This window comes from Achroia grisella, unplaced genomic scaffold (assembly GCF_030625045.1).
Source record: "Achroia grisella isolate CSIRO2021 unplaced genomic scaffold, CSIRO_AGI_Agris_v1 utg809, whole genome shotgun sequence".
Lineage (NCBI taxonomy): Eukaryota > Metazoa > Arthropoda > Insecta > Lepidoptera > Pyralidae > Achroia > Achroia grisella.
Window position 1 is genome coordinate 424498 of NW_026713030.1, and position 21712 is coordinate 446209.

Genomic DNA, 21712 nt, shown 5'->3' on the forward strand with positions numbered 1-21712 from the left:
TTTATAAACGAACAAAATAAAAAAAAATTGTTGGTTTAAAAATCTTTATTATACGTATTTATATCACTCATAGAGAAACCAGATACAAAGATCTATACATTCACAACAGATATACAGACAAATATAATAATATCTCAGGACAATTCACACAGCGCCATCTAGTCCCAAGCTAAGCAGAGCTTGTGTTATGGGTACTAGACAACTGATATAAATACATTGATATATTTTTTTATTGTAAATAAATACATATTATACATAGAAAACACCCAGACCGATTTTGTATCGGTCTGGGTGTTTTCTTTTCATTTTCATTTGTATTCATGAGGGTAATTGTTTGCAATTACCCTCATGAATACAAATGTTTGTACCGTGTGTGGAATCGAACCCACGACCATCGGATAGTAAAGCGGTGCTAAACCACTAGACCACCTAGGCTGTCAATGTATCAATTGTTTACTTATTAATATACAAAAAAACTTTAACTATTACTATATTCAAGTCTAATTTGTGTCTAAAATTGTCACTAGATGCCAAAAATAGTTTATTTTATCTAATACTAAATACTTTAGAAAGAAAGAAGGAAAAATATATTTATTTGGTTCAAACAAAACATTCATATCAAATATACAATAAGTAAATAACACGTATAGAGGGGACAGCGGTTTAAATAATGTATAGTGATGATTTTATTGCTAGTGTTGGTTGTGTTAAAACTGCATTTAGTTAGCCGTGGGAGAAGAGGAGACAGAGCATTTCCTACCGCATATATCACGGGGAGTGTTCTGAGGAATTGTTCGGATTAATACCAGCTGCTGAGTTTCACTACCGTACCACCCGCCAGAAACTGAAATACCATCCTGATCATCTGGATGAATGGCGATCTTCCACAGTGCGGTTTTCTAGAAACTTTTTGCATCGCACAACCACATTGTGGAATCATCTTCCAGCAATAGTATTTCCGATACGATATTGAAACCTTCAAGAAAAGAGCTTATTCCTTTTTAAAAGGCCGACAACGTACTTGCAATTCCCCTGGTGTTGCGGGTGCTTATGGGCGGCGGTAACCACTTACCATCAGGTGAGCCGCATGCTCGTTTGTCCCCTGTGTTATAAAAAAAAAAGAGGAATTTTGTTTTGTAATTAAATAAAACGACGTTACTTAACGGTTGCCGGCCGGCATATATATATAACTATAGCTACGGTGCGGTATAGATCAACCAGCTAGCAATACCATGTCTGCTTGAACTCTACGCGGATCCCCTGGAAACCATCGTGAGAAATTCTTGGTGAATTTGTCAAGATGGGCTAACTGATCTGACCTCATGCTCATCTTATTATCCTACACTGGTACCTCGCCAGCGTAAACCGTTAGTGCAGGTGGGTGCACCATTCCATTATCATCCATGGATATAAAAATAACATGCATAATGTTACAAAACGTAGTTCATGATTTATATATTTCATTCCAATAGATCTTAAATTTAATTTAATAACTTCATTAATTATATAATATTAAAAAACTTATTCTAAAATTAAACTATTATAATTTAAAATTATTCTATTATTTGCGTTACAAATATTGTTAACTCAAGTTTGTCATGTATTAAGAATTTTATTGTTTAATTCTTTAATAATTGGTACAGTCGCTTCTTCATCTTCTTGTTTCTTCTCAGCATCGTTGGGAGTATTCCAGTCTGCTAATTCTGCTGTACCCATTAACACGTAGACCAGATTTGAGAAGAAATAAATTGCGCCAGTTGTCAAGAAGACGTATCCCCACAAACGTTCGCTTTTCTGAAAACAATGGATTATGAGCTCAAATAAATTTGGTAATAGTAGTGGGACACCATTCCATACAACGGATTTTTGTTTGACACGAAATGATATAGATGGCGTTATTCGTATCATTGGAATTGGTAATAGATACGATTTATACTAATAAAGTTGCGGTTTGGTCGCTGAACAGTTAACACTAGGCTTTCAAGCTATATCCGAACTCTATTCAATACTTGATGATGCCTCGTCCAGAAGCGAAACACGTATCGCAATATGAGTGTAGACTCAATAACGGTCGGAATTTGATCACCGATAGAGAAGGTCGTAACAGTAGTCAAGTTTCCACATGGAATATTTGTGGTATCACACATGCTAATGACAGCGGAATTAAACAAAATAATATAAATCTATTAGGTAGTGAAATGTACCAATTTTCGTTAATTATATTTTGATAGCTTTCAAATATTATAAATATATTTAATACTGGATAAAAACGCTATTACAGAATAGAAAATCGTTTACCTAAACTTAATTTAAATACTTTTGAATAGTCATAGTTATCAGTTTTTAAATCTACCGCTCATTCGGAAAGCTGTCTCATCACAAGAAGAACGAGCAAGAAACTTGCATATTGCTCTTTTAAATAATCATTGTAACTTTACCATTTATTCAAATGAACTTAATTGAAACACTTTTGAATAGTCATAGCTATCATTCTTTTAAATCTACGGTTCATTCGGAAAGCTGTCTCTTCACAAGAAGAATGAGCAAGAAACTTGCGTGTTGCTCTTTTAAATAATCATTGTAACTTTACCATTTATTAAAATAAACTTAATTGAAACACTTTTGAATAGTCATAGCTATCATTTATTAAATCTACCGCTCATTCGGATAGCTATCTCATCACAAGAAGAACGAGCAAGAAACTTGCATGTTGATCTTTTAAATAATCATTGTAACTTTACCATTTATTCAAATAAACTTAATTGAAGCACTTTTGAATAGTCATATTTATCATTCTTTTAATCTACCGTTCATTCGGATAGCTGTCTCATCACAATAAGAACGAGCAAGAAACTTGCGTGTTGCTCTTTTAAATAATCATTGTAGCTTTAGATTTCCAATTCGAAACGTGCAACAAACTACCAACTATTACTAATATACACAATAGGATTAAAACAGTCGTAGTGATTAGAGCAGACCAGTCCCTACAAGCAGCACTTGTTCACGAGCATGACCGATGAGCTAGCCACTGCGCTCGACCATATTTTAGGGAGCCCAATGACCCGATATAATATGAATAATAAAGGGACTATAGGATTAAACGACGAAGGTGAACTGATGCAATTTTAGCTAAAGGATTCGAATTAAGCAAGAATTAACTATGATGATTTCTAGATGAAATGGCGCAGAATTCAATTTGAAAGGATTATCTATTGGCCATAACGGAGATGCTAGCTCGCAGTACCAACAATCCTCTCTCCAGCTATTGTATATTTGATATAAGAGCCGAAAGATTAAGAACTAAATACTTTGATGTACTCTGTAATTATTATTTCATTGTAAATATCATAAATTCAAATTCAGAAATCATTTATTCATGTAGGACATTTTAGTCGTTTATGAACGTCAAATTTTTTATATGTATTATATTTTTTCCCTACGGTCCAGTATATAGATCCAATTGAGAAGATCTGGCAAGAAATACAATTGAATTTTTTTTTTTAAAAGCCAGTTTATTTACAATGTATATTTATATAGGTGTGTCTCATTATTGCTATCCACGCTCATCATTGTCATCATCATCATTGCCTTGCCTTTATACCATTATTTGGGGTGGTGAGTATGTCATTCTCTTCCACTGATCTCTATCGCCCGTCATATCTGAGCATACTCTTCTTTTATTCATGTCATCTTTCACAAAATCCATCCATCTTTTTTTGGGGCGTCCTCACCCTTTCCATCCATCCACGCTCATCATTATCATAAATACGTTGAGCAGAGCTTGTGTTATGGGTACTAGACAACTACTTACTACTATTACTGTATGACTAATACATAATCTGTAATCTATAATCTCAGGACAATTCACACAGCGCCATCTAGACCCAAGTTAAGCTAGCTAAAGCTTGTGTTATGGGTACTTGATGACTGATACAATTTTTTTTTCGTAAATACATATACAGAAAACACCCAGATAGATACAAACAATCGTACTCATGAATACAAATGTTTGCGCCGTGCGAGGAATCGAACCCGCGACCATCGGATGTAAAGCAACGTGGAACGTGCAACGTGAGGTCGTCAACATAGACATAGACACATATTTTGTGTGTGTGAAATATCCAGAGTAATACAAATGAATTCATGTATACGAACGTTTGTATCAGGCGAGGAATTGAACCCGCTAGCAATGAAAGTAAAGCAGTGTGCTAAACCACTAAACCATAGAGACCGTCTAGACCACCGAGGTCTTCAATTAATTAATTAATTGTAAAATATTGTCTATTTATAAAATATCTCTCACGAGAACAATTGATCATCAATTTAAAGAAAATATATTAATAATAGAAAATAATGAAATTGTTACTTGACAAGTATTTCTATTAATTAAATGAACTAACTAAAATGAAAATAAGTCGATAACTGATCTGAAAATACTGTTTATTTCTAATTATAGAATTTTAATAAGTATATTACGAAACTATCATTTAGTTTTTTATAAGACATTTATGGGACACAGTTACTTAGATACATCAATAATTGCATTTAATAATATCTAGTAAGACATTTTCGATATTGTGTATAAGCACTGCCGTGTCTAAACTGTGTCACCTTACATTTTCCTATTGTCATTTTATATGTACACTAGCCGTACCGTCAAACGTTGTTTTGCCTTAAAATAAAAAAAAAAATAAAGGTGAACTACCTCTAACATTTAGGGGGATGAAAAATAGATGTTGTCCGATTCTCAGACCTACTCAATACGCTCATAAAATTTCATGAGAATCGGTCAAGCCGTTTCGGAGGAGTATGGGAACGAAAACTGTGACACGAGAATTTTATATATACGATATTTAATTTATATGTACATACTGATCCCATATGTATTTGGGGTACTAGTACGGACTACTCTAATACTGTTGGCCGCCGCTGGCCTTTACAGCTTATGGAAGGCAAGGACTTATGGAGCGGCTGAAGGCTAACTCCTACCTGACGGATACGACTTTAGCTAAGGGTTCGAACCTCGGCTCAGGCCGTCGTAATTTCGAATCTTTTTAATTCTTTTGTACTGGACGGGGAATTGATTGGAGGAATAATGTATGTGAAGGTCTTATTACTTACTATATCAGTAAGGATCAGTCCAGCTGTAATCGGCGCAAGAGAACCCAGTAAGCTTGCAGCGAAGTTACTGATGCTCATCATGGTACCTCCGAAATTTGGTGATATATCTATTGGGTTTACCTGAATCAAAACATATATTTTAATTTATTTTAATTCAAATTCAAAAATTATTTATTCATGTAGGTCATTTTTGCTGCTTATGAATGTCAAATTTTTACATTATAATTTTAATTTTTTCCCTACCGTCCAGTTATAGTTTGAGTTTCTTACACTCAATTGTATTACTTTTTTTTAAAGTCAGTTTATTTACAATGTATATTTATAAAGATGTCTATGTCTAACATTAAATGAAAATCCAGTGCATGAACAACTATTGCCATGCACACTCGTCATTCAAGTAATCGTTTAGTGAGTAATAGGCTTTGCTCAGTAAATATGATTTAACAGATGTTTGAATTTCATCATCGTCATCATCGCAGCCCGGAAGACGTCCACTGCTGGACATAGGCCTCCCCACGTTCTCCACGACGATCGGTCCTGCGCTGCTCGCATCCAATGCCTTCCCGCGATCTTGACCAGATCGTCGGTCCACCTTGCTGGAGGCCTTCCCACGCTGCGTCTTCCGGTCCGTGGTCGCCACTGTTGTTTTGTTTGAATGTTTGAAATGTTTGAATTTATTTAAGGGTCATTCCAATATATCCTTTGGTATCTTATTGTAAATTTTTATACCTATTTCCATAAAAGACCTATTGACTTTTTCTAAACGATACTTGGGGACTTTTACAAGCTCATATGAAAACAATATGAGCTGAGTTTCTTGTCAGTTCGAAATCATTCCGAACTGACAGTAGATTTGGCATATCATAAGAGTCTGTAATAGACCTACATGAATAAAGATATTTTCAATTTGAATTTATTAGAATTATACTCACTTGAAAGCCAACGTGCGCTGATATTTTGAAAGCACAGATGAAAACTAATATAGATTCAACAACGTAGATGTTTTTTGGTACATATGCTAACGCCACAAATCCTAGAGCAGCTGGGACACAACCTGTAATGAAAGAAACCTAGTTTTAAAATACCAGTACATAAAAATATCTTTGTGGATCAACTCAAAAGAAGGCTTTGCTATGTAACATATACATTACTACCTTTTGCCCGCGGCTTCGCTCACGTTTATGTATCCCCTTAGGGGTGGAATTTATCAAAATCCTTTCTTAGGGGATGCTTACTTGCACGCATAAAGCTACTATGACGTAGCTTTATGCATGCAAAGACAGCCCGATCGGTTTAAAATTTTCAAAGTTTTATATAAACTTTCATCCCCTATTTCATCTACTATGACGTAGCCATTCCCTAACAAAGGATTTTGATAAATTCAACCCCCATGGGGATAAAATAAGGGATGATGCAGGACTATCAGGATATCAGTACCTAATGGAACGAATAAATTAAGACGAACAAAATAATTCTTTAGGCTACTTTTATTTTAGAAAAATAAGTTAAATTCCACGCGGACGAAGTCGCGGGTCAGTGTATAAGGACATTATAATAGGGTTTAGAGATAAATAAATAATTATATATTTATTTTAAAAAAGTATGTGTAATAAGGTATTTTTATTACTTGTTCAGTGCCCATAGTTACAAATCTGCTTTGTTTGGGACTAGATGGCGTTGTGATTTCTCGTGCCTCCATTACAATATTTATTATAGTGTATTAATTAGTGAATTGATAAATTCCATTAATCTTACCCATAGAGTTTGCAAGCTTTCTAGTGTTGGTAACGCTGAGGTACTGTTTCACGATGAGCATATCACCAAACCAACTGAAGAAGAAATTTGTGAACCACATCACAAAAAATGGGAGAGCGGTCAATAAACCATTCTGAAAATAAAAAAGAGTCATTTTCATAACGGCCTCAATGGTCTAGATGTTTGGCACATCGCTTCACTTTCAATGGTCGTGAGTTCGATTCCTCGCACGGTACAAATAATACAAGATTCATGAGTGTGATTGTTTCTTGTGTAGTACCCACAACGCAAGTTCTACTTACACCTTGGGACTAGATGTAAGGAGAATAAAATATTGATTTCATTTTTTTGTTAATTTTTTTTTTCTATCAAATACCCAACTTGACTAGTAATTCAATATATGAAGAAAAAAATTTAAGTGTCCTATTATCACTAAACGCATATGGAAGTATATGCGGTATATGCATAAAAAAAAACTATTTTTTTCTATCTGTTTGCTCTGGTTAATCTCTGAAATGGGTTGACCGATTTTGACAGGATTTTTATTCGTAAATGTTATAAGGCGCAACTTAGGCTGCTTTTTTTTTTTGGAAATTTACATGTATTTAAAAAAAAAGCACTGTTAACTTACTGCTTTGATGTTAATACCCATGACATTGTTCATGAACATAGGTACCTCCGAATATAAGACCAGTTGTCCCCATACTTGGCCTATATGCACTATTATAACTGCATACAGTCCTCTACAACATAGTATGCGACTCCAGGGCACGTGTAAACGTTTCTGAAAAAAAAACAATTCTATTAATTAACTAGCTCCACTCGCGACTTCGTCCGCATGGAATTTAACTTTATTTTTCTAAAAATAAAGATAAATTCCATACAGATCGGTCCAGCCATTTCATAGATTAGCCGGAACCAACAGACGGTCAGAGAGACACAGACAAAAATTGGAAAAAATGTTATTTTGGTGTCTGACTCTTTATTACATCAGCTACCTGCCAATAAAAGTCCCGTTAAAATCGGTCCAGCCATTTCAAAGATTAGCCGGAACAAACAGACAGACAAAAATTGTAAAAAATGTTATTTTGGTATATGTACCGTATTTATATTCAATATGCATGTAGTCAAAAATGGTTATTTCAATATTACAAACAGACACTACAATTTTATTTATATGTATAAATGATAATGAAATTTGAATGGCATACATATAGTTTATCTGCAGTGAGGTAATAATTAAATTGCAGCCTAGTTAAAAAACGACTTAATATCTAATTAAACTACATATTTATTTATTTTTATTTATTTTTCGAGCTATTTTAATAATTATAACGCAGTCAAAGTGCAACCAATAAAAAGCCAGAGCTACATAGTATAGATTTAATTTAATTTAATATCAAATAGCATAACCTAATGTGATGAGACAGCATTCCGAATGAGCGGTAGATTAAAAAAAAAATGTTATGACTATTCAAAAGTGCTTCAATGTAAGTTTATTTGAATAAATGATTTTCTATTCTATTCTATTCTATTCTATTCTAAATCAGTGCACCGAATTGAAATAGACATTAAATAGCTACACCATTGTGTTAATAGAAAGGAATTTAAACTGAGTTTGGTAATTACATTTGAGTTGTGTCCCTTTTGTCCCAAATCGGCTTCTATATAAAACCTTTCAGCCTCTGATATATTAGGATGCTTGGCTGGACTGTCAGCGCCAAACCACAATACCACACCAGCTATAATACCCGAGAGTAATCCGTAGAAACGGAATATACCAGGCCATCCCATACTTGATGATGCAATGAAACCGGTAATAGGCAGTCCAAGGACGGTTCCTAGTGCTTGCGCTGAAAATTTTTATAATAATAATAATAATAAGTGCGGAGAAAACCAGCAATAGCTGAGAAAAAATAAAGAATAATAATAATAATAATAATAATAATCTCATGACAATTCCACAGCGCCATCTAGACCCAAGTTAAGCTAACTAAAGCTTGTGTTATGGGTACTAGACAACTGATACAAATACATAGCTATTTTTTTTTCGTAACATACATACATATTATACATAGAGAACACCCAGACCGACACAAACAATTATACACATGAATACAAATGTTTGTGCCGTGCGAGGAATCGAACCCGCGACCATCGGACGTAAAGCGGTGTGCTAAACCACTAGACCACCGAGGTCGTCGAATTTTTATACAATACATAATTTTTTTTATAAAACAGGGGACAAATGAGCATGCGGCTCTCCTGATGGTAAGTGATTACCGCCGCCCATGAGCACCCGCAACACCAGGGGAATTGCAACTACGTTGTCGGCCTTTTAAAAAGGAATAAGCTCTTTTCTTGAAGGTTTCAATAAAGTATATAAAATAATAATAATAATCTCAAGACAATTCACATAACGCCATCTAGACCCAAGTTAAACTAGCTAAAGTTTGTGTTATGGGTACTAGATAACTGATACAAATACATAGATTTTTTTTTCGTAAATACATACATATTATATATAGAAAACACCAAGACCGATACAAACAATCATACTCATGAATACAAATTCAAGGGTATATTAAGGTTTCTTAAAGGTCGGCAACGCGCACGTGATACCCCTAGTGTTTCAGGCGTTCATAGGCTACGGTAACCGTTTATCATCAGATGGGTCGTATGCTTGATTGCCACCATCATAGTATAAAAAAAACAAATGTTTGTGCGTGCGAGGAATCGAACCCGCGACCAGCGGAAGTAAGGCGGTGATCTAAACCGCTAGACCATCGAGGCCAAAACATACTGACTATACCATAGACGCTGTAGCATCATGCGGCTGACAGTTTCATTAACGTTTCGTTTCACTATTTAAAGTTACCGCGATTTACAAATTATGACTTAATATTTTTAGTATTCAGGACAGAAGGCCGCTGGGGCAATAAAGTCCTCGAGTGGCGATCACGAACCGGAAGACGCAGCGTGAGAAGGCCTCCAGCAAGATGGACTGACGATCTGGTCAAGATCGCTGGAAGGCATTGGATGCGAGCAGCACAGGGCCGATCGTCGTGGAGATCTTTGGGGGAGGCCTATGTCCAGCAGTGGACGTCTTCCGATGATGATGATGGCTTAGTATTTTAGCTGTACCATATTCGTAATAACTGTAGCAATTGTTAAATATAAAATAAGTAACTGTCACCCACACCATGCTACATCTCACACAGTATAATATAAAATTAAATTAAATTAATAATATAAAAACTCGCTGCTACAAGTATAATGAGAACCTACCACCGTAGACTGTTGCTGTCATCCTGCCTCGCTCGGCTAAAGGTGCCCATTTCCCTAAAGTTGTGTGCACTGAAGGAACAATGAAGGCTTGACTTAAGCCTTGGATTATACGACAAGCTATTGATAACTTCCAACTTCCCTGTAATTTTTATATAAAATATATAACACAGAATTCAACAGTATGCAAGAAAGAAGGTAACAAAATATTAATCACTAATGTGCTACGTTTAGAGCTATTTACTTTGTTACCTTCTTTCTTGCATCAGAAGTTGTAATTAATCTTGCATGATGCATGAAAATTATGTTATGTGAAGTCTACCGTCATGATCAGCCCACTGCAGTCCACTGCTGGACATAGGCCTCTCCCAAGGCACACCACTGGGTACGATCGTCAGCCCTTCTCTTACAATTACTACCCGCAACCCTACGTATATCATCGCTCCATCTAGATGTGGGGCGTTCTACACTACGTTTGCCAATTCGAAGTCTATCTTAGTACCCTATATATGTTGAGTGCAATGATGGCTGGCTCATCCGTCATACTCGTGAACGGGTGCTGCTTGTGGGGACTGGTCTGTTCAGGTTGCGAACACTGATTAATTATTTGATTTTTTTTAATAGCATATGCTGGTGGTCACTCTACTCTCTCAAATTTGAATTTAAATGAAATAGTATTATTGTAAATATGTACAACATTAAACAAAAAATACGAGATGAGTTTCTTGTCAGTCGTTCTCATCTCGAAATCATTCCGAACTGACGGTAGATTTGACATATCATAAGAGTCTGTAATAGACCTACATGAATAAAGATATTTTGAATTTGAATTTGAATATATGCAAGTATAGCTGTAGGCAAGGCCGCACCATCCTGTGTGCGAAGTGTGTGAAATTTTTTTTTAGTTGAAGCCAATAAAGGTAGCAAAAACTATTGAACTATAAAACTATATCTCTAATTGAAATATTTGTGACGAGTGAAAATTGTATGATATGAAATGATCGGAAAATTTCATGTCATTTTCAGTTCGATGACAGAATCATGCTCTCGCTCTTTCACTTGATTCATTCATTTACCAGTTGAATTCTTTTAACTCGAGTTGCCAGAATTCAACTCAAGTTAGTAACTAGAGTTGACACATCTCTAATTCAACTAGATGGCGCTGTATTACATGTTCAAAGATATTTAATTTATTTTATAGAAATACTTTACATAAAACGCTGCCAGTGGAAAGAACAAGGACACAAGGCAATTGATAGCGAGTGCACTGAACAGCAAGTAGGTGGAACCGAAGCGGTGAGCAATCTGTCCAGCAGGAATTTGCAGTATCATATAACCCCAAAAGAAAGACGTCAGTACTGTATCTTGTATTGTTTTAGTCCACTTCAACTTTGGGTACTGTAAGAAAAAAAACAAATTATTGTATTTCGTCATCATCATCATCATCTGCTTCTTCTTTATCTAATTTATTCCATTTTTAAAAAAAATTGTAAACTCTCACTTTATCTCCAATTAAAAATCTTTCTGTAATGTTCTGTTTTGTTAGACATGTATGTATCTATATATATATAACTCAAAGGTGACTGACATAGTGATCTATCAACGCACAGCCCAAACCACTGGTCGGATCGGGCTGAAATTTGTCATGCAGATAGATGTTGTGACGAAGGTATCCGCTAAGAAAGAATTTTGATTAATTCTACCCCCAAGGGGCTAGAATAGGGGATAAAAGTTTGTATGAAACTAAATCAATTTTAAACCGATCGGGCTGAGACTTTGCATGCATAAAGCTACTATGGCGTAGGCATCTCCTAAGAAAGGATTTTAATAAATTTCACCCCTAAGGTGATAAAATAGGGGATGAAAGTTTGCATGAAAGTACTGTAAAGCCGCAAAAACTATACCTAATTAATAATAACGCAAGCGAAGCCGTGGGCAAAAGATAGTCTAATTATATATTTTATTTATGTATATATATATATATATATATATATATAATATATATATATATATGTATTTTATTTTCATACACAAGATAGGCTGATGATATTAGGATAGTGGCAGGAGAAATGTGGAACAGAGTGGCAGAAGAAAGAGAAGAATGGAAACTACTACTACAACTAACTATTGGAGGAGGCGGGTGCCGATTGGCAAACAGATCTACAGAAATTAAAAAAGAGCCAAATAATAAAATAATTATTTCGTTTCTAAGTTTTAAAGTTTTGTTTGTTTTGAAATAATGTATATCTTATTAAATCATTATTATTATTATTATTATTATAGCCTTTAATAAGTTGGATCTTATTAAAGGCTATAATAATGATGAATATTAAACGTAATAGTATGTAATATTATGTTATCTGTGGTAATAGTAATACTTATTCAATAAAAATGTCCTCGATATGATTTTAAATAATGTGAAATTATAAAGTTTTTAAATGTATTGGTAAATTATTAAACAATTTTACAGATTGAATAGACTAGAAAATAATTTATTCAAATAAATTTAATTTAAGCACTTTTGAATTGTCAACATTTTTTTTTAAATCTACCGTTTATTCGGAAAGATGTCTCATTACAAGAAGAATAAGCAAGAAATTTCTGTGTTGCTCTTTTAAATAAATGTTGTTTTAATTAGATTTACATTATCAACTCACGCTAGCGCTATAAATTTTAAGTTAGATATTTTCTACAACAACATTATTATCATTTATAAATTATTTTATAAGACATTTGAATCTTATAAAATATTTTCTTTGTAAAAAACAATAAATCAATCCTTGTAAGGTCGAATTTTACAAGTCGAAACGTGTGAATACAAACTACCAACCAGCACTAATTTATTTAGGCTCAAATGTAAAAACACAATAAGATTAAATCAGTCGTAGTGATAAGAGCAGACCAGTCGCTACAAGCAGCACTCGTTCACGAGTATGACGGATGATTAATATGTTGTGAATTTAGGAATAATTTGCAGATCTTTTCTCCTAATACTTTCACGGATGAGTCACTCCCTTTCTTAGCATATCATCTTTCACACAGTCCATCTATCTCTTTTTCGACCTTCCTCTGCCCTTATATCTATCCACATTCATGTGTAACACCTTCCTTAGGATATGATCTTCATTCCTACGCATTACGTGTCCATACCACGATAGACGATTACTCTTCAACCTCTCCGACACCGGCGCCACTTTCATACTTCCTCTAATGTATTGTAGAGTGACCACCAGCATATGCTATTGCAAAAACAAATAGTCTAATCAGTGTTCGTAACCCAAACAGACCAGTCCCCACAAGCATCTGTTCACAAGTATGACGGATGAGCCAGCCATCATTACACTCAACCATATTAGAGGGAGCACATTGACCCGGCCCACCACGCCGCCACAAGTTTGAACTTTATAGCGAGCATGACTGTTTCAAGTTACTCCAATGCGTCATTTATATTATTTACAGCATAGGCTGTACCAATCACAGTTTTCACCCATTACAATATTTGATTTACATTATACATACATATTAAAAATTTATATTTAAAATATTTTGCTATTTTTTTTTATTCTATTTCAAGACAATTCACACAGCGCCATCTAGACCCAAGTTAAGCTAGCTGAAGCTTATGTTATGGGTACTAGATTACTGATACAAATACATAGACATTTGTCGTAAATACATACATATTATACATAGAAAACACCCAGACCGATACAAACAATTATGCTCATGAATACAAATGTTTGTGTCGTACGAGGAATCGAACCCGCGACCATCGGATGTAAAGTGCTGTGCTATACCACCGAGGTCGTTATTTTTATATATCACTAGCTTTCCCGACAAACGTTGTTATGCCTTAAAATAAAAAAAAAATTAGGGGTGGACTACCCCTAACATTTAGGGGGATGAAAAATAGATGTTGGCCCATTCTCAGACCTACTCAATACGCTCACAAAATTTCATGAGAATCAGTCAAGCCGTTTCGGAGGAGTATGGGAACGAAAACTGTGACACGAGAATTTTATATATAAGATTTTTTCACATATTTATATATAATTTTTTTACATTTCTCATTTATATTAGTGCACCGCCAACAATCTTTCTCTGCACCACTCATGGTTGCCTGGTAGATAACGCCGCAAGGTGTTAAGTACGCCATTTGTACACATTGTTATTGTGCATTAAAGTTAAATTAATTAATTAACAATACAACATATATAAAATACATTTTGACACAGCAAGGGCCCGTCATATTGAGATTACAATGTTGTCTCGGTTCCTAGTAATTTAACTTCCATATCTCACCTTCAAAAGGATCACAGTTTGCAAACGTCTACTTGATGGACAAATGAGTAAAACATAGGTATCTATATGAATATATAGGTTTGTTGTGAAGTTTCCCTTTGCTTATTGACGACCTCGGTGGTCTAGCGGTCAAGCACACCGCTTTACGTCCGATGGTCGCTGGTTTGATTTCTCGCACGGCACAAACATTTGTATTCATGAGTATAATTATTTGTATCGGTCTGGGTATTTTCTATGTATAATATGTATGTATTTACGAAAAAAAAAACATATCTATGTATTTGTATCAGTTGTCAAGTACCCATAACACAAGCTTTAGGTAGCTTAATTTGGGTCTAGATGGCGCTGTGTGAATTGTACTGAGATTATTTATTTATTTATTTAACAATGAAAATTGATCAATATTGATACATTTTCAGATATACTAAAAGAAGTCGACTGCCTTTGTGGTCTACCGGTTTAGAACACCGCTTTACTTTCGATGGTCGCGGGTTCGATGCACGCATAGTGCAAGCATTTGTAATCATGAGTAAGATTGTTTATATCGGTCTGGGTGTTTTCTATATGTATTTATAAAAAAATGTATATGTGTTTATTTCAGTTCTCTAGTGCTTATATGTAACCTCTGCTTAGCTTGAAACTAGAACTAGTGATCTATCAACGCAGAGCTCAAACCACTGGACGGATGGGGCTGAAATTTGGCATGCAGGTAGATATTATGACGTAGGCATCTGCTAAGAAAGGATTTTGATTAATTCTACTCCCAAGGGGATAAAATAAGGGATGATGCAGGATGTAAATGTATTAGTTTGAACCTATCAGTACCTAATGGTACGTATAAATTAAGACAAACAAAATAATTTTTAGTTCTTTAGGCTATTTTTATTCTAGAAAAATATAGTTAAATTCCAAGCGGATGAAGTCGCGGGAACAGCTGGTTGTCATATATATATATACTGAACTGGACGGTACGGAGAAAAATAAAATTATAATGTAAAAAAAAATTATTATCAGAAGCGGCTAATATGTTATGTCCTAAATGGACTGGATTTTGATAAATTCCAACCCTGAGGGGATAAATTAACGCGAGCGAAGCCGCGGGCAAAAGCTAGTCTTAGATATATGTGAATGACATAATCATTTAGAAAACTCAAGTCAGTATAAAGTTACATTAGTTAAGACAAGGTACTTACAGGTGGTGTAAGCATTAATATGTTCAAAAATCCTCTTGCATTATAATCCTCTTCATCAACATACAAATCTGCATATTGCTCTCTAGATTTGTCTGTATTATTTGCTATTGTTTCATTTGTATGATTTGCATTGGCTTGTATGTCATGTTGTATCATGGCTACTAAAGATACACCCATACATGCTCGCAAGCTATAAGCTATCGTGAGTGATAGGAATAAGATTAGGCACTGCTGGTATCTGTAGCCCCATCCTGGAATTATAGAAATAGAAATAGAAATAATCTTTATTCAAATAAACTTAATATGAGCACATTTGAATAGTCATATTTTGATTCTACCACTCATTCGGAATGCAGATTCAACACAAGAAGAATGAGCAAGAAACTTGTGTGTTGCTCTTTTGAATAGATGTTTTTTTATATAAATAATTACAGTATAACAAGTGAGAGGCATGCGATAATCAACATAGAAATCTTTTTTGCAAATCTTTTTTGTTGTAAAACCATGGTATTTTTTTTTTCGGACTACTCTAATGCTGTTGGCCGCAGCTGGCCTTTACAGCTTCAACGGACGTTAGGGGGCGAGTGCAGATGGCACTCCAAACCAAGGAAGGACTTATGGAGCGGCTGAAGGCCAACTCCTGCCTGACGGATACGACTTTAGTCTGAGGGCACCACTAGGGGTTCGAACCTCGGCTTAGGCCGTCGTAATTTCGATCCCCGTTTGAATTGGACGGGGGATCGATCGGAGGGGACCTTACGCAATTGCCATAAAACGAATTACTAACTTTAGTTAAATGACATTTAGGTAAAATCAGTTTATTATTGTAGCGTAAGCTTTTAATAGTGTAATCACTGACTCTCTTGAAATTGCATATTCGTAAAAAAACTACAATGTTATATAAATATCTATTATTTTATTAAACTCTTATACAAAAATTTACGCCCACGACCTCGGTGATCTAGCGGTTTAGCACACCTCTTTACTTGTGATAATTGCGGATTCGATTCTCCGCAGATCACAATGTTATATTCATGAGTATGATTGTTTGTCTGGATGTTTTCTATATCTATCATGTAAGTAAGTATATACGATAAATTTATGATAATTATTATTGAGGGAAAGATAGAAGGAAAGAGGGGGAGAGAAAGTCCAAGGTACAGCTACATCAAGCAAATTAAATACAGAATTGGAGTGAGGTATTAACGTTTAAAGAGTAAGAAAGAAGATCTTGGAAAGTGGCAAGAGATTCACCGGCAAGAGCGTCGCTCTTAAATTATGAATGAATGAAAGTGAATGAATTTATTTAGAAAAAAAAGTATTTATGTATTTCTCTCAGCTTCGCTTATCAATTGTTCCCGGATTGTTATTATTATTTCTATGATGAAAAGTAAACAAAACTCAACAAGTCATGTGATTAGTAGTTCAGATAATAAATACTGTGGGACTACCATATAATAAACTAACTTTTGCCCGCGACTTCGCTCGCGTTAATTTATCCCCTTAGGGGTGGAATTTATCAAAATCCTTTCTTAGGGGATGCCTACGTCATAGTAGCTATATGCATGCAAAGTCTCAGCCCGATCAGTTTAAAATTGACAAAGTTTTATATAAACTTTCATCCCCTATTTTATCCCCTTGGGGATAGAATTAATCAAAATCGTTTCTAAGCGATTGCCTTCGTCATAACATCTACCTGCATGCCAAATTTCAGCCCGATCCGTTCAGTGGTTTGGGCTGTGCGTTGATAGATCACTACGTCAGTCACCTTTGAGTTATATATATTTAGATTTAAGTAGCTATGACGTGGTCGAGTGGAATGAGTAGTCATGCTAACTAAAATGTCCAGACATGTGGCGGCGTGGTGGACCGGGTCATTGGGCTCCCTAAAATATGGTCGAGCGCAGTGATGGCTGGCTCATCCGTCAAACTCGTAAACGAGTGCTGCTTGTAGGGACTGGTCTGCTCTTATTACTACGACTGATTTAATCTTATTGTGTTTTTATATTTGAGCCTAAATAAATTAGTGCTGGTTGGTAGTTTGTATTCACACGTTTTGACTTGCAAAATGCGAACTTACAAGGATTGATTTATTGTTTTTACAAACAAAATATTTTATAAGATTCAAATGTCTTATAAAATAATTTATAAATGATAATAATGTTTTTGTAGAAAATATCTAACTTATAATTCATAGCGCTATCGTGCGTTGTTAATGTAAATCTAATTAAACATTTATTTAAAACAGCAACACACAAGTTTCTTGCATATTCTTCTTGTGATAGGACAGCTTTCCGAATGAGCGGTAGATTTAAAAAATAAAAATTTTTGACAATTCCAAACTGCTTAAATTGAATTTATTTGAATAAACGATTTTCTATTATCTGAACATATATATATATATATGCACTAGAAAATTATTATTTTTTATTTAATTAATAAAATTATTTCGAAAGTGTTCAGTACAGTGAAGTCTCTCTAATTTTAGACTTATTGTATAACAAAGAAGATGTGTATTTAAGAAAATAACCTTTAGAAAGAAGCCCCTTTGTTCTATGCTAAATAATCATATTAAATTCCACAAAATACATATATTACATTATTATTAGTATATGTTTCTTGTGAGATAAATCAAAAGAGTTTATATATAAAAGTGGTTCAGGACTCCGACGATTTTTTTCTACAATAAATGAAATTTCTAAAATAATAGGATCAGCTATTAGAGATTAGCAAGAATAAACAGACAAGCAGAATAATAACACAAAATGACCGATTATGTATGATGAAATTGTATACCCATATTCAGTAGGTCTGAGTAAGTGATAAGGGTTGTCCACCCTTAATATTATTTTTTGGACAATATGTTTTTTTTTTTAATATGGCGTTTAAAACAACATATAACCCTAAATACCTTTCTGCTGCTATATGATTAGTGTCATCATTGTATATATACCTTTGTAGTTTTTATTGTTTGATTTAGTATATATTTATGTTGTTTATTATATATGTATTATAAATGTAATTTTGTTTAGGTATTCAAATATATATATATATATATATATATATATATATATATATATATATATGTATTTTCCCCAAGTATCGTTTAGAAAAAGTCAATAGGTCTTTTATGGGAATAGGTATAAAAATTTACAATAAGATACCAAAGGATATATTGGAATTACCCTTAAATTAATTCAAAATATCTGTTAAATCATATTTACTCAGCAAGGCCTATTACTCACTAAACGATTACTTGAATGACGAGCGTGCATGGCAATAGTTTTCATGTTCGGGATTTTCATTTAATGTTAGACATAGACACCTATGCATTGTAAATAATCTGGGTTTAAAAAAAAAAGTAATTCAATTGAGTGTCTTGCCAGTTCTTCTCAATTGGATCTATATACCGAACTGGACGGTAGGGAAAAAAATTATAATGTAAAAACTTGACATTCATAAGCGGCTAAAATGTCCTACATGAATAAATGATTTTTGAATTTTAATTTAAATTTATATCAATATTTTGTATTAGTATCTATAATATATTTTTATGTTTAGTTTTAATTATTTATGACATTTTTATAAAAAATATTATTTGCACATTTTGACCCACTCAACACTTCCTATGCCACGCTCTATTGTGCTGACTGGAAGAGATCTCGTTTAGAGATATGTCCTCCTTTGTCAACATTAGTTGTAATTAATATACTTACAAATGTATTTAAGTGCAATAAAGAATATTTATAAATTTTCGCTCTTCCACCCCCAACCCCTATTTTTAATAGCGAGAGATTTTGTGCGGAAAAACAGTTTATTTTGTTTAAAATAAAAACTATTGGTTTATATTATATTATATACATTTGAATGGTTCTATTTAAGTGTTTACTTAGTATAATGTGTATTGGAAATCGAGTCTTAAATCAGCCCAGTTTTCTTATACTAATTAAATCTATATTTTAAAAGACCAATCTTTGAGATTTTTTTCTCTGCTACAAAAGTTAATCAATCATACAACGATAACAGTGTATATAATGTCAAAGATGTGAAAAATGAAATACCTAACTATCAATCCCGAAGGATTTGTAATTGCTGGGAAGAACTGAGATTTCTGACGTAAATTTTTGCGATGCGTCGTCTTAATTTATATGACTAACTAGCTACTCGTGTGGACCCATGGACCCATTACTAGCAATGTACCATGTCAGGTCGACCTCCACGCGATTCCCTCTGGAAACCATCGTGATAAATTCCTGATGAATTTGTCACTATGGGCTAACTGACCTGACATCATTTTCATTTTATCATCCTCCACTGTTGCCCCGCCAGCGTAAACCGTTAGCGCAGGCGGGAGCACCATTCCATTATCATCTATAAAAAAAAAGCTAGCTACTCGCCCCGGCTTTGCACGGGTGTACATGTATTAAATATTAAAACCTTTCTTGAATTACTATCTATATCCACATCTGTCTATTTTTCAAAAATAAAAGTAGCCTTAGTTACGCCTTATTACATCAGCCACCTGCCAATAAAAGTCCTGTCAAAATTGGTCCAGCCATTTTCGAGATTAGCCGATACAAACAGACAGACAAAAATTGTAAAAAATCTTATATTTTTGTTTGTACCGTATTTATATTTATATGTATGTAGTAAAAACGGTTATTTCCATATTACAAATAGACACTCCAATTTTATTTATATGTATAGACCTTCCTCAAGAATCGTTCTATGTATTAAAAAAAAACTGCTTCAAAATCTGTTGCGTACTTTTAAAGATTTAAGCATACATAGGGACGGACAGACAGCGACAGCGACTTTATTTTATACTATGTAATGGAACGTTTGCCAGGACAGCCAGTATCAATATATATAATATTTAATATAGTATATGTACCTTTATATTTTCCATTCTCTATATCCAACGTTTTAACACAACATTCCGCGACTTTTTCCTTATTTCCACTCATAATTCACGGAACAGTTCATATAACTCAAAAATCAAACTACACAATGCTACAACTATTATCACCACTACACATATAAATGTATATGTTTTATCTTATTGCAAATAAAACCAATATCCTAATGTAAATAAGCGTATACGTAATTCAGTGCTAATAGACAAGGTTGGCATTTTTTTTTATGGATTATAATGGAATGGTGCAACCGCATGCATTCTTATGTAAAATGTGAATACTATAACTATCAGAGTGCAATTGTAAGTAGGTATGACGTGGTTTAGTGTTTTGAGTAGTCATGCTCACTAAATGTCCAGACTTGTGGCGGCGTGGTGGGCCGGGTCATTGGGCTCCCTAAAATATGGTCGAGCGCAGTGATGGCTCGCTCATCCGTCGTACTCGTGACCGGGCGCTGCTTGTAGGGACTGGTCTGCTCTAATCACTATGACTGATTTCCTCTTATTAATTGTTTAACCAGTTGGTTATATATTCAATATTTTTTCTATTTGAGTATTTAATTGAATTAGTGCTAATTGATGGTTTGTATTCACACACTTGAACTTAAAAAAGTAAAGTAATAATAAAATTATTTAAAAGAGCAACACGCAAATTTCTTGCTCGTTCTTCTTATAATGAGACAGATTTCCGAACGAGCGGTAGATTAAAAAATGTAATGACTATTCAAAAGTGCTTCAATGTAAGTTTATTTGAATATATAATTTTCTATTCTATTCCTGCGCTAACGGTTTACGCTGGCGGGGCACCAGTGGAGGATGATAAGATGAACATGAGGTCAGGTCAGTTAGTCCATCGTGATAAATTCAACAAGATTTTATCACGATGGTTTCCAGGGGGAACCGGAGGTCAATCAGACAAGATTCATTGTTAGGAATGGGGTCATAAGGTACGTTACTAAGAATCCCTTTCCCCAACGGAAAAGTTTTGATTATTACAATTCATACAGCGCCATCTAGTAGCACAGCAACAGCTAGTGTTTTTGTGTACTCGACAACTGATATATATAAGGGGAGAGGGATTGTCAGTAATGTAGACTCATAATCCCATTACTAGCAATGTACCATGTCAGGTTGACCTCCA

The 21712-nt window shown here is 34.3% G+C and overlaps 1 protein-coding gene across 1 annotated transcript; it reads right to left on the reverse strand.

Annotated features, from left to right (window-relative positions):
* Nucleotides 1-1596: 1596 nt before the first annotated feature.
* Nucleotides 1597-20623, reverse strand: LOC131851912 (putative inorganic phosphate cotransporter). The gene is made up of 10 exons (XM_059202466.1): nucleotides 20551-20623; nucleotides 15657-15907; nucleotides 11374-11559; nucleotides 10165-10303; nucleotides 8506-8729; nucleotides 7508-7660; nucleotides 6877-7009; nucleotides 6054-6175; nucleotides 5122-5241; nucleotides 1597-1794 (listed from the first exon to the last, which is right to left on the reverse strand). The coding sequence occupies exons 1-10, from the start codon at nucleotides 20621-20623 to the stop codon at nucleotides 1597-1599; spliced, it is 1599 nt and encodes a 532-aa protein (XP_059058449.1).
* Nucleotides 20624-21712: the final 1089 nt, after the last annotated feature.